Here is a 26,213-nt window from a genome sequence, read left to right on the forward strand (position 1 = left end):
GGGTACTAGCGCTTCGCCTGTTTACCAGAAGTAGATGCTGTTGCTATGCTACCTCTTGCTAGCTTTTTAGCATAACAAATTACTAGCTAGACATTTTACGACTTCAGGTGTGTTAAGAGCACACTCTGTGTTTCGCTCTCAGAGAGTTCAATCAAATCAAATGATTTTATTTTATACACAAACATTGTTATTAGATGTTAATGCAAGTGTAGCGAAATGCTTGTGCTTCTAGTCCGACAGTGCAGTAATATCTAACAAATAATCAAACAGTCACAACAACTACCTCAAACACACAATGTAAGGGGATGGAAAAAGAATATGCACATATAAATATATGGATGCGGCATAGGCAAGATGCAATAGATTGTATAAAATACACTATATACATATGAGATGAGTAATGTAGGATATGTAAACATTATTAAAGTGACTAGTGATATCATTATTAAATCCATTTATTAAAGTGGCCAGTGATTTGAGTCTGTATGTTGGCAGCAGCCTCTCTATGTTAGTGATGGCTGTTTAACAGCCTGATGGCCTTAAGATTGAAAAACAGCTTCTGTCTCACGATCCCAGCTTTGATGCACCTGTACTGACCACGCCTTCTGGATGATGGAGGGGTGAACAGGCAGTGGCTCGGGTGGATGTTGTCCTTGATGATCTTTTTGGCCTTCCTGTGACATTGGGTGCTGTAGGTGTTCTGGAGGGCAGGTAGTTTGCCCCCGGTGATGCATTGTGCAGACCGCACTACCCTCTGGTGAGCCTTGCGGTTGAGGGCGGTGCAGTTGTCGTACCAAGTGGTGATACAACCTGACAGGATGCTCTCGATTGTGCATCTGTAGAAGTCAGTGAGGGTTTTCGGTGATTTGCCAAATTTCTTCAGCCTCCTAAAGTTGAAGAGGCGCTGTTGCGCCTTCTTCACCACGCTGTCTGTGTGGGTGGCCCATTTCAGTTTGTCCGTGATGTGTACGCCAAGGAACTTGAAGCTTTCAACCTTCTCCATTACTGTCCCGTCGATGTGGATAGGGGGGTGCTCCCTCTGCTGTTTCCTGAATGTCCACGATCATCTCTTTTGTTTTGTTGACGTTGAGTGAGCGTTTATTTTCCTGACACCACACTCTGAGGGCCCTCACCTCCTCCCTGTAGGCTGTCTCGTCGTTGTTGGTAATCAAGCCTACCATTGTAGTGTCATCTGCAAACTTGATGATTGAGTTGGAGGCGTGCATGGCCACACAGTCATGGGCGAACAGGGACTACAGGAGAGGGCTGAGAACCCCCCTCTTGTGGGGCCCCAGTGTTGAGGATCAGCGGAGTGGAGATGTTTCCTAGCACCTGGGGGCGGCCTGTCAAAAAAGTCCAGGACGGGGTCGAGACCCAGGGTCTGAAGCTTAATGATGAGTTTGGAAGGTACTATGGTGTTGAATGCTGAGCTGTAGTCAATGAACAGCATTCTTGCATAGGTATTCCTCTTGTTCAGATGGGATAGGGCAGTGTGCAGTGTGATGGCGATTGCATCATCTGTGGACCTATTGTGGCAGTAGGCCAATTGGAGTGGTTCTCAGGTATCAGGTAGGCTGGAGGTGATATGATCTTTGACTAGTCTCTCAAAGCACTTCATAATGACAGAAGTGAGTGCTACAGGGGCGAGTCATTTAGTTCAGTTACCTTAGCTTTCTTGGGTACAGGAACAATGGTGGCCGTCTTAAAACATGTGGGGACATCAGACTGGGATTGATTGAATATGTCCATAAACACACCAGCCAGCTGGTCTGTGCATGCTCTGAGGACGCGGCTAGGGATGCAGTCTGGGCTGGCAGCCTTGCGAAGGTTAACACGTTTAATTAAATGTTTTACTCACGTCGGCCATGTTGAAGGAGAGCCCACAGTCTTTGGTAGAGGGTCCATGTCGGTGGCACTGTATTGTCCTCAAAGTGTGCAAAGAAGTTGTATAATTTGTCTGGGAATGAGATGTTGATGTCCGCGACGGGGCTGTTTTTCTTTTTGTAATCTGTGACTGTCTGTAGACCCTGCCACATACTCCCTCGTGTTTGAGTCGTTTGTCTCTATACTGTCGCTTTGCTTGTTTGATTGCCTTGTGGAGGGAATAGCTACACTGTTTGTATTCTGTCATGTTTCCAGTCGCCTTGCCATGATTAAATGCGATGGTTCGTGCTTTCAGTTTTGCACGAATGCTGCCATCAATCCGCGGTTTCTGTTTAGGAAAGGTTTTAATAGTCACAGTGGGTACAACAATGCACTCTCCAATGCACTACCTAATAAACTCACTCACAGAGTCAGCGTATATGTCGATGTTATCATCTGAGGCTACACGGGAACATCTCAGTCCACGTGATCGAAGCAATCTTGAAGCGTGGAATCCGATTGGTTTTACCAGCGTTGGATAGACCTAAGCACGGGCGTGACCTATTTAAGTTTTAGCAACAAGCCATGGTCAGATTTGCCGAAGGGAGAACGGGGGAGGACCTTGTATGCATCGCGGAAGTTAGAGTAGCAGTGGTCCAGTGTTTTGCTCGAGCGGGTGCAACAATCAATGTGCTGGTAGAATTTAGGTAACCTTGTTCTCAAATTAGCTTTGTTAAAATCTCCAGCTACAATAAATGCAGCCTCAGGATATATGGTTTCCAGTTTACATAGAGTCCACTTAAGTTCTTTCACCGCCGTCGAGGTATCTGCTTGGGGGGGGGGGGGGGGGTATACACAGCTGTTTGTTTCTGTCGGCGTGACGCATGAAGAAACACGGTGGCTGTACCGACTCTGACAACAAATACCGAGTGAGCCATGTTTCCGTGAAACAGAGACTGGACATTGGCGAGTAATATGCTCGGAAGCAGTGGATGTTGTGCTCGCCTTCTAAGTCTGACCAGGAGGCCGCTCTGTCTGCCTCTCCTGCGGCTAAAACATTGGTTTGGGGCGGGCTCTGGGATTAAAACCAATGTCCAGGCTGGAAGTCCGAACAAAGGATCAGCTTTGGGAAAGTCATATTCCCGGTCGTAATGTTGATAAGTTGATGTTGCTCTTATATCCAATAGTTCTTCCCGGCTGTATGTAATAACACTTAAGATTTTCTGGGCTAACAATGTAGGAAGTAATATGTAAAAAATATAAAAAATGACTGCATAGTTTCCTAAGGACGTGAACATCTCTGTTGGCGACCATCTTGCAGAGCGCACACTGGATGCTCTGGTCGAGGAGTAGGGTTGAGCCGAGCGTTCTGACCTCGGCAATCAAGCACCCAAGCTAGCTGCAAACATTAGCTAGCTTGTTAGCTACTTCCAGACACAAATGAGAGAACACCTCACTCCGGTCATTTTACTTGCCCTAGCAGAGCTGGTTAGGCTGTTTTCATGTTATCCAGAGAGTTGGTGACTAACTGTGCTGCTTGCAACAATTTAATTGTTACTGACACCATCCATATTCAACTGGTGTTGAGCGTTCGTAAATTAATCAGTTATTCTGCGCTCTGGCTCAGGTACATTCAGACGAGAGTGCTATGAAATCTGAGTAGATCGCCAGAGTGAATTTGACGGGAATAATCAAGTGTATAAACGTTGGGTAGTTAGTTAGATAGCATACAGTGAGGGAAAAAAGTATTTGATCCCCTGCTGATTTTGTACGTTTGCCCACTGACAAAGAAATTATCAGTCTATAATTTTAATGGTAGGTTTATTTGAACAATGAGAGACAGAATAACAACAACAAAATCCAGAAAAACGCATGTAAAAAAAAATCTAAATTGATTTGCATTTTAATGAGGGAAATAAGTATTTGACCTCCTCTCAATCAGAAAGATTTCTGGCTCCCAGGTGTCTTTTATAGAGGTAACAAACTGAGATTAGGAGCACACTCTTAAAGATAGTGCTCCTAATCTCAGTTTGTTACCTGTATAATAGACACCTGTCCACAGACGCAATCAATCAATCAGATTCCAAACTCTCCACCATGGCCAAGACCAAAGAGCTCTCCAAGGATGTCAGGGACAAGATTGTAGACCTACACAAGGCTGGAATGGGCTACAAGACCATCGCCAAGCAGCTTGGTGAGAAGGTGACAACAGTTGGTGCGATTATTCGCAAATGGAATAAACACAAAATTACTGTCAATCTCCCTCGGCCTGGGGCTCCATGCAAGATCATACCTCTTGGAGTTGCAACGATCATGAGAAGGGTGAGGAAACAGCCCAGAACTACACGGGAGGATCTTGCCAACAATTGGTAACACACTACGCCGTGAAGGACTGAAATCCTGCAGCGCCCGCAAGGTCCCCCTGCTCAAGAAAGCACATATACATGCCCGTCTGAAGTTTGCCAATGAACATCTGAGAGGACAACTGGGTGAAAGTGTTGTGGTCAGATGAGACCAAAATGGAGCTCTTTGGCATCAACTCAACCCGCCGTGTTTGGAGGAAGAGGAATGCTGCCTATGACCCCAAGTACACCATCCCCACCGTCAAACATGGAGGTGGAAACATCATGCTTTGGGGGTGTTTTTCTGCTTAGGGGACAGGACAACTTCACCGCATCAAAGGGACGATGGATGGGGCCATGTACCGTCAAATCTTGGGTGAGAACCTCTTTCCCTTAGCCATGGCATTGAAATTGGTCGTGGATGGGTATTCCAGCATGCCAATTTCCCAAAACACACGGCCAAGGCAACAAAGGAGTGGCTCAAGAAGAAGCACATTAAGGTCCTGGAATGGCCTAGCCAGTCTCCAGACCTTAATCCCATAGAACATTTGTGGAGGGAGCTGAAGGTTCGAGTTGCCAAACGTCAGCCTTGAAACCTTAACGACTTGGAGAAGATCTGCAAAGAGGACTGTGACAAAATCCCTCCTGAGATGTGTGCAAACCTGGTGACCAACTACGAAAAACGTCTGACCTCTGTGATTTTTACCACCAAGTACTAAGTCATGTCTTGCAGAGGGGTCAAATAATTATTTCCCTCATTAAAATCCCCAAAAATATATAACAGTTTTGACATGTGTTTTTCTGGATTTCTTTGTTGTTATTCTGTCTCGCACAGTTCAAATAAACCTACCATTAAAATTATAGACTGATCATTTCTTTGTCAGTGGGCAAATGTACAAAATCAGGAAGGGATCAAATATTTTATCCCCTCACTGTATAGTTAATATACTGGCAAGTTCGATGTATTAGTAGCCAACTAACGTTAGGTAGCTAGGTAACATCGGTACATACTGCTGTAATGATAAGCTATGTGGTTCTTAAGGATAGCTTAGCAAACAAATTGTCAGCCAACATAACGTGTGAGGTAACTTTATTACATTGCAATTTCGAGTCTCATAGCAAAGGGTCAAAATACTTAAGGCACTGTTTTTGCTTTGTCATTATGGGGTAATGTGTGTAGATTGATGAGGGAAAATGCTTTTTTAATCAATTTTAGAATAAGGTTGTAACATAACAAAATGTGGAAAAAGTCAAGGGGTCTGAACACTTTCCAAATGCACTGTATAGCCAGATGAGTGATGTCTCAGGCGATTGCTTAGTGTACTTTATTCCAGAAAAAAAAGCCCATATAGCCCATATCTGGCACTTGTAAAAGATATGAATGTCAGCCATTGTGGAACGATCATTCTGGTAATGTCGAGAGGAGGGCTTTGCTAAAAACGGTTTAGCCTTAGACTTGCCATCACCCTTTGGGCGGAATGCTTCAGGGGAACAGAGACTGAAAGATCCCAAAATAAGCAGCTGACTTTTTATGCTCCAAAGCTGAGACTTTTCCACACCTTTCTCACTGGAGTGTGCAGGAGTGATGGGAACCAACTCGACATCAAATAAATTACTTGTAAGGGTGTCTGTTGAATAATTAATGCCTCCACTTTCATGTCCTGCTCTGGTACAACAAAAAAAAAGAAGAAAAAAAGGAGGCCTTTTTTCCAGGGTTCAGTGTTGAAATGCCCAATTTTTAGTCCAACAGGGATGGCTGTGTATGTCTGCATTGTTCACTAAGAGGACATAGTGTTACAAGTTTGAGCTAAAGGCTCCAGGAATAGACCGTGCCCTAAAGCAGTCTTAATAATACATCCCTCTGTCTGTCACTTAGGGTTAAATTCAACTAGAGCACCCCCACCTGTAGCAACAATAAGAAAACTCATACAGTAGGATTAAGTTAACAGAGACTGGATCGGCTGGTATGAAAACGCTGCAGGGCTGAGTGATGGAGAGAAATTTACACACACACACACACACACACCTCTATTAAGTGCAGGAGGCTAGCTTTCAAATGGTTCCTTCTACTAGATGTACATACATATTGGAAAAGCTCAGAAAAAAAACTATAATGGCATGAAATTACCTGAATATAAATAGCACTTTCCACAAGGTCTTAAAGTGTTTTACATTACATAGGGAATTATTTACACCAGAAATGGTCAACTAGATTCAGCTGCAGGACGTTTTTTTCTTGAGTGGTTGGTCAGTCAGGGGGCCGAAACATAATTTCAAATTGACCGCAAGAGTCCAAACATTTGACAAAAAAAATCATTTAAAACCTTGCTTAGATTTGTATACAATCACATATACAGTGCCTTCAGAAAGTATTCACACCCCTTGACTTTTTCCAAATTTTGTAGTGTTGCAGTCTGAATTTAAAATTGATTAAATTGAGATTTTGTGTCACTGATTTACACACAATACCCCATAATATCCAAGTATTCAATAAGTATTCAACCCTTTTGTTATGGAAAGCCAAAATAAGATAATAAACATTTGCATAAGTTGGATGGACTCACCCCGTGTGCAATAATAGTGTTTAAAATTATTTTAAAATGACTACCCCATCTCTGACCCCACAATTATGTGTAAGGTCCCTTAGTCGAGCAGTGAATTTCAAGCACAGATTCAACCACAAAGACCAGTGAGGTCTTCCAATGCTTCGCAAAGAAGGACACCTATCGGTGGATGAAAAAGACATTGAATACCCCTTTGAGCATGATACAGTTATTAATTACACTTTAGATGGTGTATCAATAAACCTAGTCACTACAAAAATACAGACGCCCCTCCTAACTCAGTTGCCGGAGAGAAAGGAAACTGCTCAGGGATTTCACCATAAGGCCAATGGTGACGTTATAACAGTTTAATGGCTGTGATAGGAAAGATCTGAGGATTGATCAACAGCATTGTAGTTACTCCACAATATGAACATAAATGACAGAAAAGAAGGAAGCCTGTACTGAATAAGGCACTAAATAATGCAAAAAATGTGGTAAAGAACTTAACATTTTGTCCTGAATTTCCATTGCTGACAGATGTATGAAATCGAGCACACAGTAAAGCAATCTCCATAGACACACATTGGTAGTAGAATGGAACGTACTGAAAAGCTCAGTGACTTTCAATCTTTCAGTCAGCTTGTTAAATTTCTGCCTCGCTAGAGCTGCCCCGGTCAACGGTAAGTTCTGTTATTGTGGAGTGGAAACGTCTAGGCGCAACTACAGCTGAGCCGCGAAGTGGTAGGTCACACAAGCTCACAGAACGGGATTGCTGATGCTCGTAAAAATCCGTCATTGGTTGCAACACTGACTACCGAGTTCCAAAATGCCTCTGGAAGTAATGTCAGCACAAGAACAGTTCATTGGAAGCTTCATGAAATTAGTTTCCATGGCTGAGCAGCCGCACACTAGCCTAAGATCACCATTTTCAATGTCAAGTGTTGGCTGGAGTGTTGTAAAGAGTGCCGCCATTGGACTCCGGAGAAGTGGAAACGTGTTCTCTGGAGTGATGAATCACACTTCACCATCTAGCAGTCCGATGGACAAATCTGGGTTTGGCGGACGCCAGGAGCACGCTACCTGTCCAAATGCATAGTGCCAACTTTGTTTGGTGGAGAAGGAATAATGGTCTGGGGCTGTTTTTCATGGTTCGGGCTAGGCCCCTTAGTTCCATTGAAGGGAAATATTAACGCTACAGCATACAATGACATTCTAGATGATTATGTGGTTCTAACTTTGTGGCAACAGTTTGGGGAAGAGCTTTTCATGTTTCAGCATGACAATGCGCCCGTGCACAAAGTGAGGTCCGGTTTGGTTTGTCGAGATCGGTGTGGAAGAACTTGACTGGCCTGCACAGAGCCCTGGCCTCAACCTCATCTAACACCTAAGGGATAAATTGGAACACTGACTGCGAGCCAGGCCTAACTGCCCAATGTCAGTGCCCAACATCACTAATGCTTGTGTCTGAATGGAAGCAAGTCACGCAGCAATTTTCCAACATCTAGTAGAAAGCCTTCCCAGAAAAGTGGAGGCTCTCATAGCAGCAAAGGGGGGGACCAACTCCACATTAATGCCCATAATTTTGGAATGAGATGTTCAACAAACTTTTGGCAATGTTGTGTATTTTCAAGCATGGTGGTGGCTGAATCATGTTATGGGTATACTTGTAATCGGTAAGGACTAAGGAGTTTCAAAAAATAAAAATAAATGGACTAGAGCTAAGCACAGACAATCTAGAGGAAAAAATGTATCCTTGGTTCAGTCTGCTTTCCAACAGACACTGGGAGACAAATCCACCTTTTAGTAGGACAATTACCTAAAACACAAGGCCAAATATACACTGGGGTTACTTACCAAGACGACATTGAATGTTCCTGAGTGGCATACAGTTTTGACTGTTCGGTTTAAAGATCTATGGCAAATCTTGAAAATGGTTGTCTAGCAATGATCAACAACCAAATTGACCAAATATCTAGACATTCTCACATTTCTTTTAGACTAACATTTCGTTTTCAACAGCGGAGATTTGTATAAATCTTGCAGTCCGTCTCTCCGACATTTCCAACAATGCTTCAATATTCAAATTTGATCTCCTGCTTTCCCATTTTTTTAATTTTATTTAACCTTTATTTAACTAGCCAAGACAGTTAAGAACAAATTCTTATTTACAATGACGGCCTACACCGGCCAATGCAGGGCCAATTGTGCGCCAACCTATGGGACTCCTAGTCACGGCCGGCTGTGAAACAGCCTGGATAGAAGTGAACATGTAGGGAGTAGGGACGAGACAGACAAGCAGTCAGCGTTTCTCAGCCAGTCGAAATCATGAATCGGCTGGCATCATTTTTATGGATATAGAGTAGAAGTAGGAAGTTTATACAGTTTGAAGTCAGAAGTTCCAGTGGGTCAGAAGTTTACGTACACTAAGTTGACTGTGCCTTTAAACAGCTTGGAAAATTCCAGAAAATGATGTCATGGCATTAGAAGCTTCTGATAGTCTATCTGACATCATTTGAGTCAATTGGAGGTGTACCTGTGGATGTATTTCAAGGCCTACCTTCAAACTCAGTGCCTCTTTGCTTGACATCATGGGAAAATCAAAGGAAATCAGCAAAGTCTTCAGAAAAGAATTTGTAGACCTCCACAAGTCTTGTTCATCCTTGGGAGCAACTTCCAAACGCCTGAAGGTACCAAGTTCATCTGTACAAACAATAGTACGCAAGTATAAATACCATGGGACCACGCAGCCGACATACCGCTCATGAAGGAGACGTGTTCTGTCTCCTAGAGATGAATGTACTTTGGTGCAAAACTGCAAATCAATCCCAAAACAACAGCAAAGGACCTTGTGAAGATGCTGGAGGAAACAGGTACAAAAGTATCTATATCCACAGTAAAACAAGTCCTATATCGACATAACCTGAAAGGCTGCTCAGCAAGGAAGAAGCCACTGCTCCAAAACGGCCATAAAAAGCCAGCCTACGGTTTGCAACTGCACATGGGGACAAAGATCATACCTTTTGGAGAAATGTCCTTTGGTCTGATGAAACAAAAATAGAACTGTTTGGCCATAATGACCATCGTTATATTTCGAGGAAAAAGGGGGAGGCTTGCAAGCCGAAGAACACCATACCAACCGTGAAGCACGGGGGTGGCAGCAAAATGTTGTGGGGGTGCTTTGCTGCAAGAGGGACTGGTGCACTTCACAAAATAGATGGCTTCATAGGTAAGGAAAATTACATGGATATATTGAAGCAACATCTCAAGACATCAGTTAGGAAGTTAAAGATTGTCCATTTGGAAGACCCATTTGTGACCAATCACCCCAAGCAAAAATGGCTTAAGGACAACAAAATCAAGGATTGGAGTGGCCATCACAGAACCCTGACCTCAATCCCATAGAAAATTTGAGAGTAGAACTGAAAAAGCGTGTGCGAGCAAGGAGGCCTACAAACCTGACTCAGTTACACCAGCTCTGTCAGGAGGAACGGGCCAAAATTCACCAACTTATTGTGGGAAGCTTGTAGAAGGCTACCCGAAACATTTGACCCTAGTTAAACAATTTAAAGGCAATGCTACCAATTACTAAATGAGTGTATGTAAACTTCTGACCCTCTGGGAGTGTGATGAAAGAAAGAAATCCTGAAATAAATCTCTCTACAATTATTCTGACATTTTACATTCTTAAAATAAAATGGTGATCCTAACTGACCTAAGACACGATTTGTTTTACTAGGATTAAATTAAAATCAATTAAAAATGGAGTTTAAATGTATTTGGCTAAGGTGTATGTAAACTCCCGACTTCAACTGTATACAAAGAAATGTCAATTGTAAAATGTCAATTGCAGATGGTGTTAGCTGTGTTGTCGGCAAGCTCCTCTGAACAAAAGTGTCATGACGAGGGAGCACATTTTCTATGCCAGGCGAAATCACGCCTCAAAAGCTCATTGTTATGGTTATATATATATATATATTTTTTTTTTTACATTTTACCTTTATTTAACCAGGCGAGTCAGTTAAGAACACATTCTTATTTTCAATGACGGCCTGGGAACAGTGGGTTAACTGCCTGTTCAGGGGCAGAACGACAGATTTGTACCTTGTCAGCTCGGGGGTTTGAACTCACAACCTTCCGGTTACTAGTCCAACGCTCTAACCACTAGGTAGCCTAGTGGTGTCACTAGAAAATGTCACTAGAAAACAGCTTAAACAAATGCAAATGCAGCTACTGTTGTTATTCTGGCTGCACTGTTTGACGTGATGGTAAATTAGCCATAGTTGGCTAGCTAGCAAGCAAAGGAAAAGAACGTTGGAAGCCAGTATGGCAATGGTACATTTAGAATGAACAACTGGGTTGCGTCCATAGACACAGAACAAAAGGACTGAACGACTGGGTCGCGTCTCTGTCAACGGAACCGATAGAACGAATGACCAGCTGGCTTGGGTAGCAACCCTAGATGTGTGTCGGGACTATATATTTGGGAAAGATGGAATAGAATGAATAAATTAATCAAAATAACGTTTTTTAATGAAAATATGTCAATCATTATTTGAATATATTGTTAACCTGTTGTATAAAGGAGTAAATGCCCTCGAAGCTGGTGTTTGGGGGATACATTGTCACGGTTAACACCTGTGCCAATATATCCTCCAAACACTGGCTTCTCGGGCATTATCACGTAATTAAATATTCTCCATGTAATGTTAAATTGGGCACTAACATGGATGCCATAGAATTTTGAAGTGTAATGTAAAGGCATAATAAAGCTAATTTGAGACGTTAGACTCTGAACTATGAACCCCTTTTGCCTTCAGAGCAGCCTCAAGCCTATAGGTTTCGTTGCTTCAACCCCACTGCACAGACACACCAATTTATTAATGGACTACTGAATGAAAATACAGTACCGTTTTTCTACATTGTAGAATAATAATGAAGACATTACAACTATGAAATAACACATACGGAATCATGTAGTAAGCAAAAAAGTGTTAAATAAATATAATGCATTTAATTTTTGAGATTTCTTCAAAGTAGCCACCCTTTGATGACAGCTTTGCACTCTTGGCATTCTCTCAACCAGCTACACCAGGAAGGCTTTTCCAACAGTCTTGAAGGAGATCCTACATATGCTGAGCACTTGTTGGCTGCTTTTCCTTCACTCTGCGGTCCAACTCATCCCAAACCATCTGAATTGGGTTGAGGTCGGGTGAAGGGGAGGCCAGGTCATCTGATGCAGCACTCCATCACTCTCCTTGGTCAAATAGCCCTTACATAGCCTGGAGGTGAGTTGGGTCATTGTCCTGTTGAAAAACAAATGATAGTCCCACAAAGCGCAAACCAGATAGGATGGCGTAACAATGCTGTGGTAGCCATGCTGGTTAAGTGTGCCTTGAATTCTAAATAAATCACGGACACCAGCACCAGTGTCACCAGCAAAGCACCCCCACACCATAAAACATTCTCCTCCATGCTTCATGGTGGAAAAATACACATGCGGAGATCATCCAGTCACCTACTCTGCGTCTCACAGACACGGCGGTTGGAACAACAAATCTCACATTTGGACTCATCAGACCAAAGGATAGATTTCCACCGGTATAATGTCCATTGCTCGTGTTTCTTGGCCCAAGCAAGTCTTTTCTTATTATTGATGTCCTTTAGTAGTGGTTTCTTTGCAGCAATTCAACCATGAAGGCCTGATTCACAGTCTCCTCTGAACAGTTCATGTCTGTTACTTGACCTCTGTGAAGCATTTATTTGGGCTGCCATTTCTGAGGCTGGTAACTCTAAATTAGAGGTAGCTCTGGGTCTTCCTTTCCTATGGCAGTCCTCACGAGAGCCAGTTTCATCATAGCGCTTGACGGTTTTTGCAACTGCACTTGAAGAAACTTTCAAAGTCCTTGAAATGTTCCGGATTAACTGACCTTCATGTTTTAAAGTAATGACGGACTGTCATTTCTCTTTGCTTATTTGAGCTGTTTGTGCCATAATATGGACTTGGTCTTTTACCAAATAGGGTTATCTTCTGTATACCACCCCTACCTTGTCACAACACAACTGATTGGCTCAAAAGCACTAACCTTTTTGGGATAGGGGACAGCATTTTCACTTTTGGATGAATAGCGTGCCCAGAGTGAACTGCCTCCTACTCTGTCCCAGATGCTAATATATGCATATTATTATTAGTAGTGGATAGAAAACACTCTGAAGTTTCTAAAACTGTTTGAATAATGTCTGTGAATATAACAGAACTCATATGGCAGACGAAAACCTGAGACAAATCCAACCAGGAAGTGGGATATCTGAGGTTTGTAGTTTTTCAAAGCTTGGCCTACTGAATACATAGTGTCTATGGAGTCAAGTTGCACTTCCTATGGCTTCCACTAGATGTCAACCGTCTTCAGAAACTTGAATGAGGATTCTACTATAACAAAGGGGCTTATGACACCTGTTTGAGTCAGTGGTCTGGCAGAGTGTCTCAGGCGCGTGACGCGCACTCCCGACAGAGTTGGCTCTCGTTCCAGTGCTTTTCTTCAGACATAGGAATTCTCCGGTTGGAACATTATTGATGATTTATGTTAAAAACATCCAAAAGATTGATTCCATACATCGTTTGACTTGTTTCTACGACCTGTAACTGAACTTTTCTAGGTTTTGTCTGGACGAAGGGCTCGCGCCTCATGAAGATGGATTACTGGGCTGAACACGCTAACAACAAGTGGCTATTTGGACATAAATTATGGACTTTATGGAACAAATCAGTCATTTATTGTCGAACTGGGATTACTGGGAGTGCCTTCTGATAAAGATCATCAAAAGTAAGTGAATATTTAGTGTTATTTCTAACTTCTGTTGACTCCAAAATGGCGGATATTTCTCTGGCTGGATCGGGCTCTGAGCGCCGTTCTCAGATTATGCTTTTTCCGTAAAGATCTTTGAAATCTGACACTGCGGTTGCATTAAGAAGAAGTCTATCTTTAATTCTGTGAATAACCCTTGTATCATTTATCAATGTTAATTATGGGATCATTATTGGGATCAAAACATTACTGCACGTAATGCGCGAATGTAAACTGAGATTTTTGGATATAAATATGCACATTATCAAACAAAACATACATGTATTGTGTAACATGATGTCCTATGAGTGTCATCTGATGAAGATCATCAAAGGTTAGTGATTAATTGTATTTATATTTCTGCTTTTTGTGACTGCTATCTTTGGCTGGAAAAATCGCCGTTTTTTTTACTTGGCGGTGATCTAACAACAATATATGTTGTGCTTTCGCTTTAAAGCATTTTTGAAAGTTTATCTTTCATTTGCTGTATTGGACTTGTTAATGTGTGAAAGTTACATATTTCCCAAAAATATTTTTGAATTTCGCACGCTGCCTTTTCAGCGGAATGTTGTTGAGGGGTTCCGCTAGCGGAACGCCTGCGCTAGAAAGGTAAAAAAATACTTCTCTAGGGTATGCGAGACGCTAGCGTCACACCTGGCTATCATCCAGTGAGATTACAGAGCGCCAAATTCAAATACAGAAATACACATTATAAAAATTCTGAAAAGATACAACTATTTTACATAGGTTTGAACTTCTTGTGAATCCAACCGTGTCAGATTTAAAAAATGCTTTACGGCGAAAGCATACCTTACAATTATTTGAGAACATAGCCCAGCAGACAAATCATTACAAACAGTAACCAGCCAAGTAAAAGAGTTACACAAGTCAGAAAGAGATAAAATTAATCACTTACCTTTGATGATCTTCATATGTTTGCACTCAGCAGACATTCATTTATTCAATAAATGTTCCTTTTGTTTGATTAAGTCTCTCTTTATATCTGAAAACCTCAGTTTTGTTCGCGCGTTTTCTTCAGTAATCCACAGGCTCAAACGCAGTCACAAAAGGCAGACAAAAATATCCAAATTGTATCTGTAAAGTTCATAGAAACATGTCAAACAATGTTTATATTCAATCCTCAGGTTGTTTTTAGCCTAAATAATTGATAATATTTCAACCGGACAATAACATCGTCTTTATAAAAGGTAAACAAGAAAGGCACTCTCTCGCGCATGAAAAAGCTCTGTGACATGGAAGGGTCCACTCATTCAGACTGCTCTTACTCCCTAATTTTTCAGAATACAAGCTTGAAACAGTTTCTAAAGACTGTTGACATCTAGTGGAAGGCATAGTAAATGCAATTTGAGTCCTAAGTCAATGGATACTGTAATGGCATTGAATAGAGAAAACAATTAAACAAAAATCCTACTTCTTGAATGGATTTTTCTCAGGTTTTCGCCTGCCAAATCAGTTATGTTATACGCACATACATTATTTTAACTGTTTTCTATCCAAATCGACTAATTATATGCATATCCTATCTTCTGGGCCTGAGTAGAAGGCAGTTTAATTTGGGCATGCTTTTCATCCAAAATTCCAAATGCTGCCCCCTACCCGAGAGAAGTTAACAAGGCACACCAGTTAATTGAAATGCATTCCAGGTGACTACCTCATGAAGCTGGTTGAGAAAATGCAAAGAGTGTTCAAAGCTGTCCTCAAGGAAAGGCGTGGCTACTTTGAAGGGGTGGCTACTTTGAATCTCAAATATAAATTACATTTTGATTTGATGAACACTTTTTTGGTTACTACATGATTCCATACGTGTTATTTCATAGTTTTGAGGTCTTCACTATTATTCTACAATGTAGAAAATAGTAAAAATAAAGAAAAACCCTGGAATGAGTAGGGGTGTCTGTATTTGGGATGATGTAAAATATGTATTGGTCTGATGTGATTAATAAGGAGCATCCAAATGCTGCACTTGATGCATTTATGAAATGTCTTGTTTCAATTATTGATAAACATGCACCTGTTAAGAAGCTGACTATTAGAACTGTTAAGGCTCCATGGATTGGTGAAAAACTGTATAGTTGAAAGAGCTGGGTTAAAAGGAGTGCCTAATAAGTCTGGCTGCACATCTTTCTGCAAATTTAGAATTATGTGACTAAACTCAACAAAAAGAAGAAGCTGTATTATGAAGCCAAGATCAATGATATAAAGAATTATGGAAAAAACTGAGTACTTTAAAATAAATTATGGGCAGAAAGACAAATTCAACTCAGATGGCTTATTCATCACAAAACCATTTGATGATTACTTCATTGGCAAAGTGGGCAAACTTAGGCAGGAAATGCCAACAATGAACAGTGAGCCATCGTATTCATGCAAAAAATAACAATCATAATGAAAGAAAAGCATTGCAAGTTTGAACTTTGTAAAGTTAGTGTCGGAGAGGTGGAAAAATGATTGTTGTCGATCAATAATGACATTGACAATTTAGATGGAAAGCTACTGAGGATGGTAGCTGACTATAGCCACTCCTATCTGGCATATCTTTAATCTGAGCAGAGTGTAGTATTTGGCCTCAGGCCTGGAGAGAAACCAAAGTAATTCCACTAGCCAAGAGTGGTAAAGCGGCCTTTACTGGTTCTAACAGCAGACCTATCAGCTTGCTGCCAGCTCTTAGCAAACTTTTGGAAAAAATTGTGTTTGACCAAATACAATGCTATTTCTCTGTAAACAAATTAACAATAGACTTTCAGCACACTTATAGAGAAGGGCACTCAACATGTACTGCACTGACACAAATGACTGATGATTGGTTGAAATAAATTGATAATAAGATTGTGGGAGATATGTTAGACCTCAGTGCAGCCTTTAATATTATTGATTATAACCTGTTGTTTAAAAAAACATATGTGTTATGGCTTTTCAACCTCCGCCCTATAGTGGATTCAGAGGTATCTATCAGAACTCAAAGGGTTTTCTTTAATGGAAGCTTCTCTAATGTCAAGGACGTAAAGTGTGGTGTCCCGCAGGGCAGCTCTCTAGGCCATCTACTCTTTTCTATTTTTACCAATGACCTGCCACTGGCATTAAACAAAGCAAGTGTGTCCATGTATGCTGATGATTCAATTGTATACGCATCAGCAACCACAGCTAATGAAGTCAATGAAACCCTTAACAAAGAGTTGCAGTCTGTTTTGTAATGGGTGGCCAGTAATAAACTTGTCCTAAACATCTCTAAAACTAAGAGCATTTTATTTGGTACAAATCATTCCATAAGTTGTAGACCTCAGCTGAATCTGGTAATGAACGGTGTGGCTGTTGAACAAGTTGAGGAGACTCAATTATTTGGCGTTACCTTAGACTGTAAACTGTAAAAACATAGATTCAATGGTTGTAAAGATGGGGAGAGGTCTGGCTGTAATAAAAATATAATCCCACGCTCCAAAAAGCAAGTCCTGCAGGCTCTAGTTTTGGCTTATCTTGATTACAGTCTAGTCGTGTGGTGCAAGGAAAGACCTAGTTAAGCTGTAGCTGGCCCAGAACGGCCTGTCTTGCTCTTCATTGTAATCAAAGGGTTGATATAAATACTACGCATGCCAGTCTCTCTTAGCTAAGAGTTGGAGAGACTGACTGCATCACTTATTTTTATAAGAAACAATGTGTTGAAAATCCCAAATTGTTTGCATACTTACACACAGTTCTGACACGCACTTACCCCACCAGACATGCCACCAGGGGTCTTTTCACAGAACAAATTCAAGAAAAAAGTATTATACAGAGCCATTATTGCATGGAACTCCGTTCCATCTCATATTGCTTTAATGAACAGCAAACCTGGTTTCAAAAAACAGATAACGCAACACCTCACAACGCCTCTTCCCCTATTTGACCTAGATAGTTTGTGTGTATGTATTGATATGTGTGTTGATACGTGTGCCTTTAAAAATGTTGCGTGTCGTTCTGTCCTTGAGCTGTTCTGGTCTATTAATGTTCTGTATTACACCATGTTTAATGTTTTGTGTGGACCCCAGAAAGAGTAGCTTTTACCTGGTTAGTCTATGTCATGGAAAGAGAAAAAAAATTGTACATTCAGCTTATATTCCCCATGTAATGTTAATGGGGAACATGGCTGACATAGAATTTGGTAGTCATGTCAGAGCATAAAAATAAACATGGATCTGGTTAACACCATCTTGGCTATCACATTGTTTGGAGACTGGTTAGGCATGAATGTGACAATTTACTATGAAGCTGGGGGATAATAACCATGATAGTATAACAAATACAATCGCTGCTCACCTATCAACGACCATTTCAACCAATTTCAATGAAAACATGGTCATGTCTTTCTGTTGAACTCAATCTCAGTTCTCTACAACCTAGACCACCCTTCAAGTGGTCTTTAAACGTTTCAAGTTCACACCGTTTCTTGCACTTCAATAAAACTGAACCTTGGGGTAGCTATACTGTGCCTTCGGTAAGTATTCAGACCCCTTGACCTTTTCCACATTGTTAGGTTACGGCTTTTTTCAAAAATCTATTAAATTGTTTGTTTTCCCCCATCAATCTACACACAATACTCCATAACGACAAAGCAAAAACAGGTTTTTGGAGAGAAAAAATCTTTATAAAAAAAAAATATATATAGAAATATTATGCGGAAAAAGTCAAGGGGTCTGAATACTTTCAGAAGGCACTGTATATGTAATCCTTATTCAAGGAGTCACTTGAATGTTAGCAGCGTTGCATCACTCCTATAGTGGTTGCATGGCCTGACTTAACAGTAAAAGCCTCTGATCAGCAATCAATTAAAGGTGAACCTGACTAGACTGGGGGAGGAATGGAGTGATGGGACTCGACTTCTTGCATGATATAATCAACCATTACATTTTATATTTTCAAATCAAGTTAGTTACAATTCTCTCCTTATTTTGACTACAAACCTATTAATCCCCCAATTCTGCAAAACAAGGTTCTCTTTACACAAAAACAAAGCCACAAAATAAAACGCTTTTCACTGTGCGGTATCATCGTTTAAAGTCAAACGGTTATCATAACGGTCAGATAACCTCAGTTAAATCCATGCCACAGTCTTTAATCGTGCATTTATGCCTGAACATTTGCCATTCTGATGAGGATTTTGTTCAGCTAATTAGCGTAATTAGCTGGGTCACAATTAGCCTGACCCCCGGTGGAATTGTGATCTCTCCTTGCAGCACCTGACCTTGACGACAATCCACCAGAGAGCTGCAACTGATCCACACGTTCCCACACCGCAGAGTTCTCTCTTGACACAGCACATCGACAGACAGCAGCTCTCTCACCCCCTTCCTCTCTGGCCCTGTTTACAATGGCCACATCAATTAGTTACTTGTTTACCAAAGAGCACAGCGCAAACTGTCAAACGGAACCACATGCACGCACACTCACACTGACAGAGAGACACACACACATACAGGAAAGAGACTCACTGTTTGTTTGTAAGGATGCTTTACCCTTGCTTTTTTAGTCCATGACGCCAGCCAGAGCAAGGCCTCCATTTTCATAGCGCGTAAGTTTTTTATTTTACCTTTATTTAACTAGGAAAGTCAGTTAACAATTTTTTATTTTCAATGATGGCCTAGGAACAGTGGGTTAACTGCCTTGTTCAGGGGCAGAAAGACAGATTTTTACCTTGTCAGCTCAGCTCTGGGATTCGATCTTGCAACCTTTCGGTTAGTAGTACAACGCTCTAACCAATAGGCTACCTGCCGCCCCAATGATGCCTTTCTATAACACAACAGACGAAAACCCCTGCCTGGGCTATGATTAATTAAACTCCATTATTCGTGCCCTTCACAGTGGTCTGTCTGAGTTGGGCATTACTGATTCTCTGGGCTGGGCATTGTGCTGGCTGGACATGCACAGAAGGGCCACCTCCACTGGATCAATGGAAGGTGAATCTTGGCAACCTTAAGTGAGAGGTCTGCCCAGCCTGCACGCCGCACTCCGGGGCCCCTTTCAGCATTAATGAAACAGATGTCCTTTCATTAATAAGTCCAGGTCTGGAGTTGTAATGAATGAATGAATTAATTAATGAAAGAATGGAGAGAGCGAGAGTGAGAAAGCAAGAGAGAGAAAGAGAGATTGTGAGAGAGTGCAAACAGATGCTTTACATGCACTAAATGAGCCACTCCCTCGCTTACACACCTAATTACTGTGCGATACAGTTAGCAACGGGAAGATGCTGCATGTTTTTCTACATATTCCACTTACTTTCAAGACACTTGGTAGAAATGCACTTAACTTGTGTTTGCATCATTAAACCTGTGTGTGTGTGTTATGAATGAACAAAGGGGTCTGACTTTAATGTAAGTACAGCGTCATGCGATATAGTGTCTTTATGGAAGTGTTATGAATGACCGAAGGTATCTCACTTCAAACTAAGCATTACAGGACACTACAGGACACTAATATTGACACTTTTGTGTCAATATTATTAACATTCTGCTGATTTATAAAAGTCTGATTTACAAAGTCCTAATTATGACTAAACCCTTCCCATTTCCACAATTTCTGTGAAAATTGGATTTTAAACCTAATCCTAAATAAACGAAGGAAAAGTTTGATGCATTGGTCCATCAGACCTTTCGCGCATTTGGGCAGAAGTGTCTGGGAACGAGATTAGGTATAATGTGACTAACGGACTTCACTTTAGAGCGTGTTCCATCCTTTAGCACAACATGTCACCCTTTATAAAGCACGTTTATATCATATTCCACATTGACATTAGTGATTATGTCACACGGATATGCCACATGTATGAACCATTTATAAAGTATAACAAACTGGCATAGATGCTTTGTAACACATTTATAAAGTGGTTATGAAGGCTTTATAAGCTAAATGTCATTTAAAGCAGGACGCATTATACAATATAATCACCAAACCCCTTGCTTTCTACCAAGAGCAGAGACTTCACTACTGAATAACTGTACACACACAAGAGTAGTGACTGATACAACAAAGACAATGTATAGGTACACTATACTACTTTCATATTCAAGCTATTACTCGGTATTACCGTTACCGGGTAAAAATCCAAATGGGCAGAAATCGGCCATAGGATGACCTGGTGGAAATGAGAGTGAATGTTCACCGACAGACAGTGATCAAAAAGAAAGACAGGCCACCTATAGGAACAGTGGTTTAACATGATTTGCCACCAATCAAGACGAGGAGCATGCAAATCAAAGAGATATGTTTTTTTTTTTTCGGAACACCGAACGTTATTTCCTAGATTTGGAATTTGAGTTTGATTTATTTTGGATGACCTTATTACAATGTTTCCTGTGTTTGGTGTTTAGAGGGGCAGGAGTGCCAACCTGCCTTGATTAGAGACATAATGGCACAGGCAGGCAGGCTGGGTGGATGCAGCACAGAGAGAGGGACCCCTTACCTGCACAGTGCCTCCTCGGTCACGTGATGCTGGTTACTGCGAAGCCAAGGTGGAGGACGGGAAAACAAAAGAACAAAACAACATGGAGAGATGAGATGAGCATGGCAGAGACAAACACATGAATACACACAACATGTAGCCCAGCCCAGCCCAGCCCTCTCTCTCTCTCACACACACACACACACACACACACAGTCAAAAGCTTCAGAACACCTACTCATTCAAGGGATTTTCTTTATTTCTTACAATTTTCTTCATTGTAGAATAATAGTAAAGACATCAAAACTATGAAATAACACACATGGAATCATGTAGTAAGCAAAAAAGTGTTAAACATATCCAAATATATTTTTTATTGGAGATTCTTCGAATAGCCACCCTTTCCATTGATGACAGCTTTGCACACCTGGAATGCTTTTCCAACAGCCTTGAAGGGGTTCCCACATATGCTGAGCATTTGTTGGCTGCTTTTCCTTCACTCTGCAGTCCGACTCACCCCAAACCATCTCAATTTGTTTGAGGTCAGGGGAATGCGAAGGCCAGGTCATCTGATGCAGCACTCCATCACTCTCCTTGGTCAAATAGCCCCTACACAACCTGGAGGTGTGTTGGGTCATTGTCCAGTTGAAAAACAAATGATATCTCATCTGGTTTGGGCTTAGTGGGACTGGCATATTGCTGCAGAATGCTTTGGTAGCCATGCTGGTTAAGTGTGCCTTGAATTCTAAATAAATCACAGAGTGTCACCTGCAATGCACCACCACATCATAACACCTCCTCCTCCATGCTTTACGGTGGGAAATACACATGCAGAGATCATCGGTTCACCCACACCGCATCTCACAAAGACATGGCTGATGGAACCAAAAATCTCCAATTTGGACAAAATTTCCACCGGTCTAATGTCCATTTCTCGTGTTTCTTGGCCCAAGCAAGTCTCTTCTTCTTGTTGGTGTCCTTTAGAAGTGGTTTCTTTGCAGCAATTCGGGCCGTGGAGGCCTGATTCACACAGTCTCCTCTGAAGAATTGATGTTGAAATGTGTCTGTTACTTGATTTATTTGGGCTGAAATTTCTGAGGCTGTTAACTCTAAATGGACTTATCTTCTGCAGCAGAGGTAACTCTGGTTCTTCCATTCCTGTGGCGGTCCTCATGAGAGCCAATTTCATCATAGCACTTGATGGTTTTTGCGACTGCACTTGAAGAAACTCTCTAAGTTCTTGACATTTTCCGTATTGACTGACCTTCAAGTAATGATGGACTGTAATTTCCCTTTGCTTATTTGGGGCTGTTCTTGCCATAATATGGACTTGGTCTTTTACCAAATAGGGCTATCTTCTGTGTACCTCCCCCCTTGTCACAAAACAACTGACTGGCTTAAATGCATTAAGGAAATAGATTCCACAAATTAACTTTTAAGAAGGCACACCTGTTAATTGAAATGCATTCCAGGTGACTACCTCATTAAGCTGGTTGAGGGAATGCCAAGAGTGTGCAAAGCTGAACATTTAAGAGACAACTATCACAGCTCTTCACATGAGAATGAAATGAGGTCGTGGATAGTTTAAACATCCGTTCCAGTATATATGAGCAGTAATCTTGAAATAGTCACGAATAAAACCACCCATCAAGTCCCTAATTCAGACAACATAGTTTTTTGGAGAAAGTTATAAATGAAAAAAATACTGGACACTTGGAATTATGTTTTTGATGTTTGTTGGGCGGTAACATGGAGAGGACATAAAAGGATGTTGTGGTCCTGGTCCCACAGATGTGGAGAAGGAAAGTGAATCATGGTGGGAATTAGCATTCTAATGAAACTACATGCAACCCACGGTAGTGAAGCCGGAGAATAAGGTATCGGAGGAGGAGAAGAATTTGATCAAGGGAAAAAATAGGAGGGAGGCAAAAGAAGAGCAAGCAATGGGGGGAATCTGAAAAGGGGACAAGGACATGAAGAAAGGAGGAAGAAAGTGGAGTAGAAGGGGAATAAATAAAGAGGGGGATAGGGATGTAGGCCTGAGAACAGAGAAGGGATGCAGAATGGGTTATAAATGAGTAATGGTGAGAGAGAAAAGAAACAGAAAAGTACTGTATAGTCAGAAAGAGAGGGGACATGCATTGCTAGATGTTCCCATAGACTTCCAGCCATTGAGCTAACGACTATCAATTTGAAAGCGCATCTCGGCAGAGACGCGCTGCTAAATGAATATTGAGGAAACACTGGTGGTGGTGTTCTGGGAAAGGATTTTTTAAAACTTGCAACAAATGGATGTCTTTTTGTTCGAGAGCAAAACTTTATTTTCAATCAAAAATAATTGTTCTGGAAGCAAAAAACGAGGCTTCAAAGTTTAAAAAAAATTTGCGATCAAATATTTTGTAATAGAGCGCAAAGCTTTATGCATTTTAATCCAGAAAAATATTTTGAGAACAACATTTTTTATTTGAAAACAAAATTTCTATTTCATTTTGTTATCAACCACCCTCCATTTTGGCCATTTTTGAGTGTCAGTTTGGCTACAACCAATACTGTTCAGCCTTTCTTTCCGACTCAAAGGAAGGATGACTGCGTGATGATGGCATCTCAGGTAAGAAGCACTGTGCTTTCTTCCGTACAACTTTTACATAGCTCCTACGATTCAGTGCCGGTTCATAACATTGTACTATATAGCGTAGAATGGTAAATCATGCAATTATTATTCTCAAGCTAACCAAATGCATTTAGCTACGAACGCCTGTTCTCGCCATTTTCAGTTGACAATCTAACTTTCTTTCATGGTAACTCAAAAGCATCCCTGCTTTCTATCCTTAGCACAATAAAGTTATTATATTCTACTCAATCCATAGGCTTCATTAATGCCATTCAGACTTAAAGATGATACAACAACTATGATAGCTGAGGTTCATAGATTGGTATTAATATTAGTTCAGAACCTAACATTTTAGGGTCCATACACAGATCGGCTACATACTGTAGCTAGCTACACATCCATAGGCATACAGTCATTTTTATCCTCCACTACACAATAAGCAAGTAAATAGTTAGCTAGCTATGTTACTTCAGCTGCATTGCACAGCAAGGAAAGCTCACTGCATCGCAGTGCTAGCGGCGTCACTACAGACCCGGGTTTGATCCCGGGCAGTACCACAACCGGCCGTGATCTGGTGTCCCATAGTGTCGTCCGAGTCCCATAGTGTCGTCCGGGTTAGGGCAGAGTTTGGCTTTACCTGGCTCATCGTGCGCTAGCGACTCCTTGTGGCAGGCCGGGCGCCTGCAGGCTGACCTCAGTTGTCCGTTGTTGAACAGTGTTTCCTCTGACACATTGGTGAGACTGGCTTCCGGGTTAAGCAGGCGGGTGTTAAGAAGCGCGGTTTGATGGGTCATGTTTCAGAGCATGACTTGACCTTCTCCTCCCGAGCCCGTTGGTGAGTTGCAGCGATGAGACAAGATCACAATTGGCGAAAAAAAGGGGGTAATATACAAACATTTTTAAAACAATGTCATCTGGCTGGTGTGAGAGAGTGAGATTATGAATCATTTCGCTCCCCATCTTCCCCACTGGCATCCAGGGGTATGACAGTAATTAGATTAACCTGCTTCCCCATTCAATTAATATTTACACTGAACCATTTGAAGTGAGCCGTTAGGGGCAGATGGAAGAAGTTCAGTGCCATGAGCCAAGAGGCATAACATCCTACTCTACTGATAAGATCAGTAATAGGCCAGTTCCAGAAAAACACGCCAGGGCTGTGGCGGGGGGTGACATGGGTGAAGCACTATGGCTACACAAACCACTCAACATCTACAGTTCACAGCCCACCCAAGACACATTGCCCTGCCTGTCGTGTTATATATATAGCACCTATAGTGTAGCTGATTGATACAGTACATGTAAGAAAAATGACTAATTAGCTCATTGTGGGAGTATTCTTGAAAATGAACCATTTTCTCCCAGTAACAAGGTGACAAGACTCCAGGATCATCTATAAAAGGGTTAGTGTGGGTTGTCCTCAGTGCACCCACTCCTTTACTTAAAAGCCTGCCTGGTTCCAGCATTTAACTGGCCTTCCTGTGTATGGTTTATGTGGGCTGCTTGCTTGCCTGTTTTGTCCTCCTTCTCCTCCTGTAGCGAGTGTCATTTTTGAGATAATTATTTATTAAGTTGTTCATTATGCCTAGCTGTTGCTGTCTGTCGGGCCATCTGTCCCCAGCGAGGTGCTGCCTCTTCGTTCTGTTCCCCCTGGCCGCAGGGGAGAAAGGGACTGCTAGAGTACGATTCACCTTCTGCTGACGGCCACCCACCCCCAACCGCGCACCATGCACCGGGTACAGGGGCAGTGGCCCAGCGGGCACTGGGCCTTCTGTCAGCACTTTAGACCGCTGTGGTTACCTTGACAAACTTATCCCGGACACCAAGTTCAGCCTGCTCACTGGTGCAAAGTCATAACCAATAGATATAGAGCCGCAAAAATTATACTTAGACAACTTGCATAGGCCTACGATCTGCCTGAGAGGGAGTGACTGACCAAATATGTCCATGTCATCTGGAAATAACATTGGGGTTGTTTGTTGAGTTTGTCATTAGATCCCCACTAGCTGTTACTTTAGCAGTGGTATCCAGTGATTGACTAACTAACTAACACCCTTGCTTTTCTTGCAGTTACACTCAAACTTTTCTTTTCTTACTAACACCAACTTTACTGATAGCTACTTTGAGTAAAAATGTACTTACTATGACTGAGATACGTGGTTCTCTCACCAAGCTACCTTAACGGGATAGTGCGAGACTCTGGCAATTAAGACGTTTTCTACTTACCCAGAGATGAATTCACTGATAAAAAAAGTGTACATTACCAAGAAGGAGTGTGATGGAGTTTTGCATCAGATGACCTGACCTCCACAATCACCCGACCTCAAAACCCAATTGAGATGGTTCAGGATGAGTTGGACTGCAGAGTGAAGGAAAAGCAGCCAACAAGTGCTCAGCATATGTGGGAACTCCTTCAAGACTGTTGTAAAAGCATTCCAGGTGAAGCTGGCTGAGAGAATGCCAAGAACGTGCAAAGCTGTCATCAAGGTGAGACGACCATGTATCACAATAAGTACATTTTTACTTTCCCCCAAACAAAAAATTATCACATTTACGTAAGTAAATTCAGACCCTTTACTC

At 41.7% G+C, this 26,213-nt stretch overlaps 1 protein-coding gene across 2 annotated transcripts in view; it reads right to left on the minus strand.

The window, feature by feature from the left end:
* Positions 1–26,213, minus strand: part of LOC109895604 (serine-rich coiled-coil domain-containing protein 1) — a 117,909-nt gene that overhangs the window by 32,194 nt on the left and 59,502 nt on the right. Inside the window, exon 10 of one of the 2 annotated variants that reach the window (XM_031830446.1) lies at positions 21,044–21,079. The exons of the other annotated variant lie outside the window; for it this stretch is intronic. Within the exon in view, the coding sequence (XP_031686306.1) occupies positions 21,077–21,079 (3 nt within the window). The 3' untranslated portion in view covers positions 21,044–21,076. The remainder of the gene's footprint in view (positions 1–21,043; positions 21,080–26,213) is intronic. 2 annotated transcript variants of the gene reach the window in all.

Source organism: Oncorhynchus kisutch, linkage group LG8 (assembly GCF_002021735.2).
Source record: "Oncorhynchus kisutch isolate 150728-3 linkage group LG8, Okis_V2, whole genome shotgun sequence".
Lineage (NCBI taxonomy): Eukaryota > Metazoa > Chordata > Actinopteri > Salmoniformes > Salmonidae > Oncorhynchus > Oncorhynchus kisutch.